General features: G+C 41.2%; 1 protein-coding gene across 5 annotated transcripts in view; it reads left to right on the top strand.

The window, feature by feature from the left end:
- The window catches only part of GEMIN5 (gem nuclear organelle associated protein 5), a 41,001-nt gene extending 30,480 nt beyond the window's left edge, over positions 1 to 10,521 (top strand). For all 5 annotated transcript variants that reach the window (XM_045902088.2, XM_045902095.2, XM_045902113.2 and 2 more), the window contains exons 22-28: positions 915 to 1,034; positions 1,439 to 1,649; positions 3,814 to 4,062; positions 5,609 to 5,771; positions 6,550 to 7,054; positions 8,396 to 8,492; positions 9,279 to 10,521. In XM_045902088.2, coding sequence (XP_045758044.2) covers positions 915 to 1,034; positions 1,439 to 1,649; positions 3,814 to 4,062; positions 5,609 to 5,771; positions 6,550 to 7,054; positions 8,396 to 8,492; positions 9,279 to 9,446 — 1,513 coding nt within the window. In that variant the 3' untranslated portion in view covers positions 9,447 to 10,521. The remainder of the gene's footprint in view (positions 1 to 914; positions 1,035 to 1,438; positions 1,650 to 3,813; positions 4,063 to 5,608; positions 5,772 to 6,549; positions 7,055 to 8,395; positions 8,493 to 9,278) is intronic.
- Positions 10,522 to 13,286: the final 2,765 nt, after the last annotated feature.

The raw sequence follows: 13,286 nt of genomic DNA on the forward strand, positions 1-13,286 counted from the left end.
TCACATCATTGGTTCCCTTCTCTCCAGGATGACAGTCCTGAGCTGCCTGGTGCCCAGGGTCTGAAAAAATACATATTTTATCTAGTTTTATGGCAGGAGGGTAAGTCTGGTCACTATTGCTCCGTCATGGCTAGAAGTTGATATCTCAAAATACTTCTTAAATGTTGTTCTGCCTAGATCAAATTTTTTTTTTTTTTAAGATTTTATTTATTTGACAGAGAGAGACAGCGAGAGAGGGAACACAAGCAGGGGGAGTGGGAGAGGGAGAAGCAGGCTTCCTGCTGAGCAGGGAGCCCGATGCGGGGCTCGATCCCAGGACCCTGGGACCATGACCTGAGCCGAAGGCAGACGCTTAACGACTGAGCCACCCAGGCGCCCCTGCCTAGATCAATTTAATCCAAAATACTTTAATTCCAGCTACAACTTTATGTTGGCTGCAACTAAGAAGTTGTATGTCACTTGGAAAATATTAGTTCACAGAATTATACAGATACTCTAAATGTTAACACATTTCATTATAAAATATCCAAAAAAAAAAAAAAATCACATTCTTTAATACCACCATCGGTCTCTTCAGAAGAATTTTTAACTTTCGGGAAGCTGTCATGCCCAGAGTAGCAGGCACAAATTTCCTAAAATTCTAGTTTTCACTTGAAAGCTCAAATTTTATCATTGGCAAGAATACTGGTGGTTGTTTTCTGTGAAGGGACAGGACTTGGGGACCCCCAGGAATCCACAGACCACACATTAAGAACTGCTGACCTAGGTAAAGAATTGAGTTCAGCATGTGGTTTTAACTTCTCACATAGTACAGGAAAACGTTTTTTTCTAGGCTGTTGAACAGTATAAACAATACAAGAGGGACAGTTTGTTATAGCCTTTTCAAATTGGTTAGTACCTGTTCTTGCCTCTAGGGAAGCTATTTCAGTTGCCAAGGCCCGACTGCGCCCAGAGGACCCGATCCTGAAGGACCTGTATCTCACCTGGGGAGCCATCCTGGAAAAAGATGGCCATTATGCTGTAGCCGCCAAATGGTAAGCCTGAGGGAACAGGCATGTATCCGAACATAGAAGAGCAGGATAAGAATAATACATTTGGGGGGGACATAAAGTGAATAGAAAATAAAAAGGCATATGTGTTTTAAACCCGGCTTCATAAGATTCATCAGGACCTACCTCCTTGGTATTTATATGAATCATGGTAACTATTCAGGAAACCTCAGTAGCAGACTCAGGAGGTCCCCCTTTTTCTAGTAATGTCTTTACCATCAAACAAGGAAACTGGAAGGGAATGAAGACTCTGTTTGGGTTCAGTTCAGCAAATGTTGAGGTTCCTTTATGTCCTTACCCTGTATGAGGCTGTCACTCATTATCTATGTGGCGGTGGAAGGGGGAATAGATCTGCTTATGACACTTTGGGGTTTTCTTTTGTATTGCAGCTATTTAGGGGCTGCTTCTGCCTATGATGCAGCCAAAGTTTTGGCCAAGAAGGGAGATGCAGCATCACTTAAGACGGCTGCAGAGTTGGCTTCCATTGTAGGAGAGAATGAGTTGTCCTCTTCCCTGGCTCTCCGATGTGCCCAGGAGCTGCTTTTGGCCAGGAACTGGGTGGGAGCCCAGGAAGCCCTGAAGCTGCATGAAAGTCTAAAGGTCAGTCTGTTACTGTATCTCCTGGTATTTAAGAAGGAAGGGCCCTAAGCCCTTTTCTAGTTGAATTCCAAATGAATAAGCCAGTTGAACAAGCTGTACCAGTTAGGCAGGTATCCTTAGAAGTGTCCAGCAAGCCCTGGCCATACTATCCCATGGAAGTACCTTGGCTTGTCAGTTGCCACATTCAGAGTAAGAGAGAATGTGGTCATTCACAGTAATTCTCCTTCCTTATCAGTTTGTGTACCACATATATGAGCAGACTTTAGTCAGCTCAGCCCCTAGGCTAGCAGTCTGGTATTTCTTTATTGGTGTCATCAGGTCTTTGAAGAGGGAGAGGAAGAGGGATTAGCCTCTGACAGAAATCATGGTGCTCTGCCATTGCACCCCTCGTTAGCTTTAAGCCATAAAGAAGTGTGGTAAAATCAGTATTTTGTTAAATGTCTATTTATCCCTTTCTGGTTAAAAATGAGTAATTTACCATTGCCTTATTTGACACATCAAAACCAAGATTACTTTCTTTTTTTTTTTTAAGATTTTATTTATTTGACAGAGAGACACAGTGAGAGACGGAACACAAGCAGGGGGAGTGGGAGAGGGAGAAGCAGGCTTCCCGCCGAGCAGGGAGGCCAGTGCGGGGCTTGATCCCAGGACCCTGCAGATGCTTAATGATTGAGCCACCCAGGCTCCCCAAAACCGAGATTACTTTTAAAAGCATCAGCATTCTCAGTTTCCAAAACACATAAACATTTGGTCCATTTTAGACAACTTTGCTGGTCAGATACTAACATGAACTTTGTAAGTTCCTCTTTCCCTAGTAGAGTTACTGGGCCTAAAGACAGTTCCTAGCTAAATATTCATAAGCCAAGAAAAATAATAGCTTTTGGGCACCTGGGTGGCTCAGTTGTTAAACATTTGCCTTCGGCTCAGGTCATGATCCCGGGGTTCTGGGATCGAGCCCCACATCGGGCTCCCTGCTCTGCGGGAAGCCTGCTTCTCCCTCTCCCACTCCCCCTGCTTGTGTTCCCTCTCTGGCTGTCTCTCTCCCTGTCAAATAAATAAAAATCTTGGGGCACCTGGGTGCCTCAGTTGGTTAAGCAACTGCCTTCAGCTCAGGTCATGATCCTGGAGTCCCAGAATCGCGTCCCCCATCGGGCTCCCTGTTCGGTGGGGGGCCTGCTTCTCCCTCTGACCCTCCCCCCTCTCATGCTCTCTCTCTCTCCTTCTCTCTCTCAAATAAATAAATAAAATCCTTAAATAAATAAATAAATAAAAATCTTGGGAAAAAAAGGAAAATAAATACTGCAAAATAAAAATGGAGACAAAAGTAGTATACCCTCAAAGATAGTGTCATTTTGTGTATTAGTTATAAGTGACCAAATCTAGAGAGAGTTTAATTTATCCATAGCAAAAAAAAAAAAAAAGTTTCCAAAATGGCTATTTAGCATTTCTTTTTTTTCCTCTTAAACAGCATCCTTATCAAAGCAAGAAAACCTTTAAGCTTATGCTAAATGCTGTTCTGATAATGATCAGGCTATTTTGGCTACGTGGAACAGAGACCTTCTGAAGCTTAACTGAGAAGATATTATTATAAGGGTACACATGAATCTCATGGCAACTGAAAGTCTAGCAAAAAGAAACATTTTCTTCTAGGGCTTCTCTCTGTGCTTCTATTCTCGTCTCTTCCAGCTGACCCTCTTTTAAACTTACTGAGACGTGGTGCCTAACATCTGCCCCAGCTCTCAGATCTACACAGCTTATCTGCTGTAGCACCTTCTGCCCATTACACTTTATTTCTGTATCCCTTCATCTAAAGTTTGGGCAGGGGCTAAGAACTGGATGAATCCAGGCCATCTTTCCTCAAACTGGGCCACAAGACTTAGGTGGCTGGCCTGCATGTGGCTTACATTATAGTGGGCAGGGCTCCGTGTTATAAAAATGTTTGCTTGGGCTGCAGGCTACTTCCAGGATCCCTGCAAAGGCATCTGGAAAAATGTCTATTAGATCACATCTTTTCCCCCTCACTCGTGACTCACACTGGCCAGAGGCAGCCACTAAGGGGTTTGGTTGCTACAGATGTAATGGGGAACACACTGAGAAACTGAGAACTCTCAAGACAGGCACTTGCACTGCATAACAGTTCCTATCCTTTGTGGTTGGGCTCCAGGGGCAGAGACTGGTGTTTTGCCTTCTTGAGCTACTGTCCAAGCACCTGGAGGAAAGGCAGCTTTCAGAGGCCAGAAGCTCTTCCTACAACGCCTGGGCTGCGGGCACTGAAGGGCCCTTCGTGGAGAGGGTGACTGCTGTATGGAAGAGTACCTTCAGCCTGGATAGCCCAGAGCAGTATCAGGCAGCACTGCAGCAACTGCAGAGTATCCAGTACCCATCTGCTACAAACAACACTCCCTCCAAACAGGTACCCTGTCTGCACTCTGTAGTAAGACTTCCTTAATCCGTGTCCACTATTATAATGAAACAAGTTGAATGCCAGTTTGCATTTCAGAAAAGACCAAGACAGGCCTAGGCAACCTGGAAAGATCCCTCCGGACTAATTAAAGCCTTTTGGCTTTGAAGTTAGTCTTGATCAGTCTTCCCTTAAAAAAAAAAAAAAAAAAAAGGAGCAGAAAAAAAGCCTAAAAATACAGAAAAGCATAGAGAAAAATAGAGTACCCATCAACCAGAATTAACAGATGTTCACATTTTGTCATTTTTGCTTTACTGTGTTTTGGTTTTGTTTTGTATATTCTTCTAGTTTTTAGTAAAAGAAATACAATAAGGTTGAAGTCCCTGGTACTCCATTTCCCTTTCCTAGCTCACCAAAGGCAGCCCCTAAGTCAGGCCATATGTATTCTTTTGTGCCTTCCTTATTTCAGTGAGCAGTTTGTAGAATCTCTCCATATTGATGCAAAGAGATAAAGTTGATTCATTTTAACAGCTATACCCATCCTATAAATAGGTATCAGTTTATCTACTTTTTCTTTTGAAAATGAGGGCACATTATTTTTGAGAAACAAGACTTCCTCAAATGATATATAACACTTTGGGAAACAGTTTGGCAGTTTCTTATAAAGTTAAACATAGACATGCTCAGGAGCCCAACAATCCCACTGCCTAGATATTTCACTAAAAGAAATGAAATCAGGTGTCCACACAAACTTTTACACAAATGTTTGTTGCAGCTTAGTTCACAACAACCAAAAATGAGAACCCAAATGTCCATCAGTTGGTGAATGGATATGCAGACTATGTTATATCCATACAGTGGAATACTATGCAACACTAAAAAGGACCGAACTAGTGACACAGAAATAGTATCAATGAATCCTGAAACTATTATGATAAGTGAAAGAACGAAGACACAAAAGACTGTATACTCGTGTTTCTATTTATATGAATTCTAGAAAAGACAAAATTTATAGTGACCAAAACTAGATCAGTGGTTGCCAGGGGGTGGGGAGAGGGGATTGCATACAAAGGGACACACGGGGATATTTTACAATGATGAAAATGTTCTAGGTCTTGATTTTGGTGGTGATTGTAGCATATATATATATACATATATATGCATATACATACACATACATACACAGATATATGTATTTATCAAAACTCATCAAATTGCTCACTATAAATTATCTTAATTATACTCCAGCTTGGCTGGTTGAATTACAGCTTTTAGTTCCGAAACTCACTTTTTGTTTTAATTAAATACAAATGTCAAGGCATTTTTTTTTTTTTTAGCATGAGCAGACTTTAACACCAGACAAGGTATGTTACTGTGCAGCTAGATAGGAAAGTTTCTCGGATAGGGAAGCAAAAATGGGTGGTGGAGATAGGAGAAGCTTTCTTAAACGTCCACGGTCTATACTTCTTCCAAGTGCAGTCAATAGGAATATTTCTGGTATCATCGCAGTGCTTGCTGTGGGAGAATGTTTAAGTGAAACTCTGGCTCCTCCCTCCAGCTTCTGCTTCACATTTGCCATGACCTGACCTTGGCAGTGCTGAGCCAGCAGGTGGCCTGCTGGGACGCGGCTGTGGAAGCCCTGCTTCGAGCTGTGGTCCGGAGCTATGACTCCGGAAACTTCACCATCATGCAGGAAGTGCACTCAGCCTTTCTTCCTGAAGGTAAATGACCCCCCCACCCCACCCCAATCTCTGCTGGGGCATGCCTAACGGATGATATAACCACCACCAGTTGTACAGCACTAGGAGGACATACATCAGTGAAAGATAGAGACCGGCCAGCTATGTCATTTACCACCCAGTTTGAATTCTCTTACCCAGGCTCCTAAGAGGTAGCCAGAATGACTGAGCTGTTTTCCTTTACCTGGCCCTACCTACCTTATCTACCTTACTGCCTTCTATAAATTTTCCTACACAGTTTGAGAGAAATAGCCATGTGCTCACAAGTTAGTTAAGAATGGAAAAGCTCATGGGGTGCTTGGCTGGCTCAGTCGGAGGAGCATGCAACTCTTGATCTCAGGATTAGAAGTTTGAGCCCCATGCTGGGTGTAGAGAAACATTTAAAATAAATCAATGAACTAAAAAAAAAGAGAAGCACAGCAGAAAGACAGACATTCTTTGAGCTGCACAGTCACTAAACTAAATCACTGTGATTTTTTTCAGACATAGTGGGATCTTACCTACCAGAGCTTTCATAGGAACATGGAATATTTTTTCTATAATGCTTTGACACGTAGAGTACAGCAACAAGAATGCTGCCCTAGGTCAGGAAATGTTTAGCTCTAGTTGGCTTTTGGTGAAGGGCATGTGGTCCCATGGATCACTGCTATCCTTTCTTCTTGAGATCCTCTCCTTGAGTGATAGGAAACATAAGGGGAGGGGCCAGATTTCTAGCAGATAAAGAAACACACAACCCTAAATCATTTTCTTCTCCCCCTAGGCTGTGACCATCTAAGAGACAAACTAGGTGAACATCAGTCCCCCACCACACCAGCTTTCAAAAGTTTGGAGGCCTTTTTTATTTATGGACATCTGTATGAATTCTGGTGGTCTCTCTCCAGGCCTTGCCCCAAATCCAGTGTTTGGGTAAGAGCTGCTCACAGAAGGACAACCTCTGTTGAGCAAAGCCAGCAGATAAACAATGCCAGCCCTGAAGAAACAGACCCCAAAGTTTCTCAGCCAGAGACAAGCAGGCCTCCAGAATTAGATGTGAGACTCACAGAAGAAAGCGAGCAGATGCTGATCACTTGTAAAGAGCTTTTTTCAGAAAAGCACGCCAGTCTCCAAAACTCACAGAGAACCGTTGCCGAAGTCCAAGAGACCTTGGCAGAAATGATCCGCCAACACCAGAAGAGTCAAGTCTGTAAGTCTACAACAAATGGTCCTGATAAGAATGAATCTGAACAGGTGGCAGAAAAGTCCCTCTCTAGTCCTCCGAGCGAGTGGTAAGTAGTGAGTCTGTACAAGGTGGAATTGGACATACCCTGCTGAGTTCTCACATCTTCCATCAGATAAAAATCAGCACATGATGAGCTTGATCAGGTCATTTGCCAGCACCATAATATGGTATGCACCGGACTTGGAGTCCAGCATGGGTTCTAATCCTGGCTGTACTGAGTGACCTCAGGCAAGATTCTTAATGTTTCTGAGCTTTTGTTCCCTCATCTATAATTGGGATAATTGGGAGTACCTACTCCTACCTTGCTTGTTTGGGGAATTAAATGAAATCACAAATAATGTTAATAACAATAGGACAGACAATAAAATAATACCTTTGAGCAAAAAGTAGATTTCCCCCTCCCTAAAAAATTAATCATGTAAGATGGGGAGTTGTATTATTGCATCATTAATGAAAACCACAGTTTTTCAGTTGTTCTGTGCTATCCCAGAAAATACACAAAAAAATAGTGGTACAAAACTGCATGTTGAATTGAGAAAATCCCAAGTGATCAGAATGCTGTAGCATCCTAATCACTTCTGTTCAACATAGGGTCCAGGTGGATGACAGGAGCCAATCACCAATCACTGTAAAGCTCATCTGCACTATTACAGGGCCCTCTGCCTTGGGCATTTGTGGTGATTAACGATTACTGATTGGTTATTATGCTGAATGCCTTTTACCTAGATTGTCTCCCAGCACAAGGCTTAAAACATAGTAACTAGTACCATCAATAAACTGATAACTAGTGTTAGTAACTGAAAAAAAAAATTAAGAAGTTTTGAAGCCCTTATATATTTATTGCTGTAAAAATACTCCTACTGGGGAAAAAAAAGACTCCCATTGAAATCTTGAGTCAGAGTTTTGAGTCACTTTTCCAGTAAGCCACCACACTCTAGGCAGCTCTAGGTTTGGTTTTAGTAACAAGAAAAACACTAAAAAGTTCTCTAACCCAGCAGCTCTTAACCTCTGGATCACAGGACTCCTTTGAGAAGCTTAAGACACTCTTCCCAGAAAAAATGTGCGTCCATATACCTACGGTTAGGAGCCCCAGCTATGTCGACTACTCCCAGAGAAATCCAGGCTTTCTGCACTTGGCTGCAAAACTGAATCCCCTCAAGATCCTAAATTTTCATTAGAGCTATGTGTCTGAGAAGTGGGGATTTGGAAAATAGTGAATGGTATTTCATTTTGAAAACTTCGTATCAAATTAAATTCCCTCCTCTTGACCTTTGTATTAAAAATGAGAGATAAGACCCAGATGACAAAAGAATTTTATTTATGGGATAACAGTTAAAAGTTATGTGGGGCAAGGCATATGACTTACGCTTTTTATTATTATTACTAGTAAAGAAGAAAAAAATCAGCCACTTTCTCTGCCTGAGTTAACCAAAAGGCTTACGGAGGCAAATGAGAAAATAGCTAAATTTCCTGAGAGTGTTAAGGTAAGATTTATAGCAGTTCATTTGGTAAAACATGATTTTTTTATATTATCTATTGACTATACCAAATTTTTAAGGTCATCTGATTCTTTCTACCAAATCTGTACACATTTGTATATGATTAAAAATTTAGGAGCGTGGGTGGCTCAGTCGTTAAGCGTCTGCCTTCGGCTCAGGTCATGATCCCAGAGTCCTGGGATCGAGCCCTGCGTCGGGCTCTCTGCTCAGCGGAAAGCCTGCTTCTCCCTCTCGCACTCCCCCTGCTTGTGTTCCCTCTCTCGCTGTGTCTCTCTCTGTCAAATAAATAAATAAAATCTTAAAAAAAAAAAAAAATTAGAATCCCATTGTGTCTGGTTAACTAAAATGTTTGTGAGAACGGGATTATTGACATCCCAAGCAATTTTATACCTCATTCTTCAGAGAAATGGAACAAATTTTGGAATTGGGAGGTAAAATAAAATTAAAATTGGTACCATGTATTTGATAGCTTACAGATGGATGGGTATATTTGAATGTGGCCCTGGTATTAAAGGAGAATCATGATTTGAATTAATTGAATAGGGCTCTAGAAAAAGAGTCTTTCATTTGAGAAAGGCTATCCCAGTAGCCATCCCAGTTTTGAGTGTCCTCTATCCTTAGAGTAAATGACAAAGAGCCTTATAAGGGAAATGGCCCAGCCGTGCCTAAGAAATTTCACTAGATGAGACTTTTGAGTTGCTGGTGCCTCTATGCAGGTATATGTGGCTCTTTTGCAAATGCTTCCTTGTTCATCCCTGTGTCATCTTTCAGACCTGGCCCTTCCCAGATGTGCTGGAGTGCTGCCTTATCCTGCTTCACATCGGGTCCCAGTGTCCTGGCAGCGTGACCCAGGACATGCGGCAACAGGCCCAAGAGCTCCTTCAGAAATACGGCAACACTAAAGTTTACAAAAGATACTGCCAGACCTTCTGCACGTGAATTTTCAAGGACCTTTAAGAAAACTGTGCCAAATTCAAAACATATGACACCCTTCACCTTGCAGTTACACCATGCCAGACATTCACTCTGATCCCTAGATGTTTTTGCAGTGATCTAAATAATACAAATGAGGGTCAAGTTTGAATTGACTCTATTCTACCCTTAGACATAGTGGAATCAGACTTTGGACTCAACTGTGGTTTCCTACTGGAGGAAGGATCATGAAAAGCCAGCAGTAGATATTCAGAACTAACACCTGCAGGGTGATTGTTGGTCATCTCTAAAGCCTTATGCAGGTTTCACCCAAAGAGGAGAAACTTTTTAACTACCCAAAGTGTTATGTTCTTAAACACAAGCTACCTTTATAAATTCTTCGCCTGATGGTAAACATGTCATTCTTGTTGGAGACATAATTGCTACATTTTATGACTTGGTATCCTTTTCCTTACTGTTTTTGTTTACTTGGGTTCTCCCCTTCTATTCTTTCAAAGACTTCACTTAGAATGTGAAATAGGCCTTTACCCATCATGTTGACTTTACCATCCATCTGAACTTTAGGTCAAAAATTTGGTTTTATTGTTTCATGTAATTGCTTATTTAAGAACAAATTATTTACTAAAGCATTAGAAGAACAAATAACTAAAACTCAGATGTGTCTTATCCCCTCAGTTTTATAAAACGTAATGGTGATCAAAATAGCTCAGGAAGAAATTACTGTTTCAGTGGCTCTTAATCTTTTTTGGATCACAGGACCCTTTGAGAATTAAAACCACAGATGGTCTTTGAAGAAAAACGAGTAATTCTGCATATGTAACTTTGGATCAGTGGACTCCAACTTCAGCATAATGGGATCCTACATACTATTTAATTGTAAAACCTGTTCATTCTCCCCCCTCCCCACCCATTATTGAGCATTCTCTTGAGGTCTTTTCTTCTCTGTGGTTAAATAGTTGAACAATGTCAGGAACAGATGTTTCTGTAATATCCCAGTTGCTAGGGTGTAAAAATCAGATAGTCTGGGGTAGGGTCGGGAGGGATCACTCTTTCCCAATAATATAACTATTTTCTTTTGGGATTCATTGTGAAAACTTTTCTGCTTGAGTGTCCAGTTTACTTTTCAATTATTTCCTAAGTTGGAGTTGTTGTGAGCAGCAAGAATAAAATTCATTAACAGGAATTCTAGGAAGGAAAAAGTTTAAGAGATTATTATTTAAAGATCTGACCAGGGGTTTTATTTATTTTAACTAGACCTAGCTTTAGAATTTAAAAATGCTAACCAAAAAAAGCAAATATTGTAGAATTTAGATCCTCATGATTCTTTACACAGTAACTTGAACTTGAGGAAGAAGATGCATTGTTACCAGGGATGGAAAATCTTCTTGGCTGCAAAGATTATACATAGGCATGGCTATGTGGAGAACTAGATATCAGTTCTACAGTCTTTGCTGAAATGAACAAATGCTTCAACTTGCAGAGATAGAAAAATTATTTATTCCCTTCCACTTAATTAAAGAACAGTATTATTAAACTAGAAATTCTAAACTCCTTCATGATTTATCAGAACCATCATCTGTGCTTGGAGGAATCAATCCTACACACTGCTCGATTACTGCTTTGGTAAGAACAAGAGTTACTACTTGACAACTAAGCAATAAAACTACCCAGAAGGTAACAGAAGTGACACGATTCCATTTCCTCCCAAACTCCTCTCCTCTTTCCCATACTAGATAATGTAGTTAAAGCCATTCCAATATGAATAAATGGTTTTCATTTCTATCTCCCTAATTAACAGAACCACAAAGAGCCAAAGCAACAAGGAGTTGACTCAAGCTTTCTAAGTAGGTAACTAAGCAAATGAAGAGTGTTGGTCCTTTACCCAATCCGAACCCTCTAATACAAACCACCATCTCATTACCCAGATGATTGCTCTCACCTCCCACTCTCTCTCAATCTGCTCTTATTACTGATTCTCTATTCTTCATATACCAATGACAAGTTTAAATTACAAATCAAATCTTACCAATTTCCTGTTTAAAAAAATTATTTCAGTATTTTCCCATTGTTAGTGGAAAAAAGATGATCTTGCAGGGCTTCAAAGGCCCTGCCTGATCCCACCATTTATCTCTTGGCCTCCTGTTCTTAACACTCGCATCCTTGTTTCTAGATCCCACCCACACTGGTCTCTTAGGCTGCTGGAACCCACCGAGTTTTCTTGTCATCTCAGTAGTTTTGCCCATGTTCTTTCGCCTGGTCCATTCTTACCCATCTCTTAGATCTCAGCTTAAATGTCCTTTCTCAAAAGACCGCCCCTGAACCTCAACCTAAAGGACATCAGTGTCCTGTACTTTACAGCTCACAAATTGTTTTGTGAATTATGTACTCTTTGGCAACACAGATGTAAGCTCCAGTGAGGGTAGAGATTATGTCTTCCATGTGCTGTTTTATCCCTGGCATCATCTATTTACAGTGTCTAGTATCTAGTAGGTGTATAATGGAAACTTATGAACTGAATAAATTAGGAAACTGAAAGAATATTCATTAATAGCTTAGACTTAAAAGACTCAAACAACTCATTCATACCAGCACTAGCTGACAATTAGGCTTGTACTTGGTAATCAGCCTTACTAGATTAGAACAGAAATTTAAGAACATTTGGCAATTTATGTGGAGGGGCTTGAATTCACCCATAATTAGCATTCTCTGGTTACTCTCTACAGGACCATCCCTTTCTGAGCATAACCACTCACAAAGCCCTACATGTGTTCATATATACGTATACAAAGCAAAGTTCTTGCCAGTTCTACTAAACTTGTGCCCTTTCTTTAGTAACACTTTATAAACTGTCTCTTACCCCTCCCACTCAACAATAAGTTCCTCAACCCTTCACCTCAACATCTCTCCTGACATAAGTCTCCTCAACTGTGGCAAAGATAAATTCCCTATTTGAATCCAAATTTAGGACATCTGGGGGCACCTTGGTGGCTCAGCTGGTTGTGTCTGCCTTCAGCTCAGGTCATGGTCCCAGGGTCCTGGGATCAAGCCCTACCTGCTCAGGGAGTAGTTTGTTTCTCCCTCTGCCCCCACCCCCACTCTTGCACTCTCTCTCTCAAATAAATAAAATCTTTTTTTTTTTTTTAAACGGGGCATCTTTATTTTTTTTTATAAATTTTTTTTTTTTTAAGATTTTATTTATTTGCGAGAGAGACAATGAGAGACAGAGAGCATGAGAGGGAGGAGGGTCAGAGGGAGAAGCAGACTCCCTGCTGAGCAGGGAGCCTGATGTGGGACTCGATCCCAGGACTCCAGGGTCATCACCTGAGCCGAAGGCAGTCGCTTAACCAACGGAGCCACCCAGGCGCCCATAAATAAAATCTTTTAAAAAAATAAATAGGGGCGCCTGGGTGGCTCAGTCGTTAAGTGTCTGCCTTCGGCTCAGGTCATGATCCCAGGGTCCTGGGATCGAGCCCCGCATCGGGCTCCCTGCTCAGCAGGAAGCCTGCTTCTCCCTCTCCCACTCCCCCTGCTTGTGTTCCCTCTCCTGCTGTGTCTCTGTCAAATAAATAAATAAATAAAATCTAATTAATAAATAAAACAAAATTAATAAATCTAAATTTATTTAAAAAATAAAAAGATAAATTTAGGACATCTATGCAGGCCCCACAGTCACCAGCATGCCAAAGAACTTGGCTGAGAACCACTGACCCTCACCTAAGTGGCTTTTACCACAAATCAGTGATAAATACCTCTCTTCCTATATGTGAACATCCCAGTGAAAAGCCTAGATTTGCTCCTATACCAGACTTCTTGAAACTGTTTTGTGCCAATTGGAAGGGTTGGAAA

Source organism: Mirounga angustirostris, unplaced genomic scaffold (assembly GCF_029215605.1).
Source record: "Mirounga angustirostris isolate CCGP_5_RB_7025 unplaced genomic scaffold, mMirAng1.0.hap1 SCAF_7, whole genome shotgun sequence".
Lineage (NCBI taxonomy): Eukaryota > Metazoa > Chordata > Mammalia > Carnivora > Phocidae > Mirounga > Mirounga angustirostris.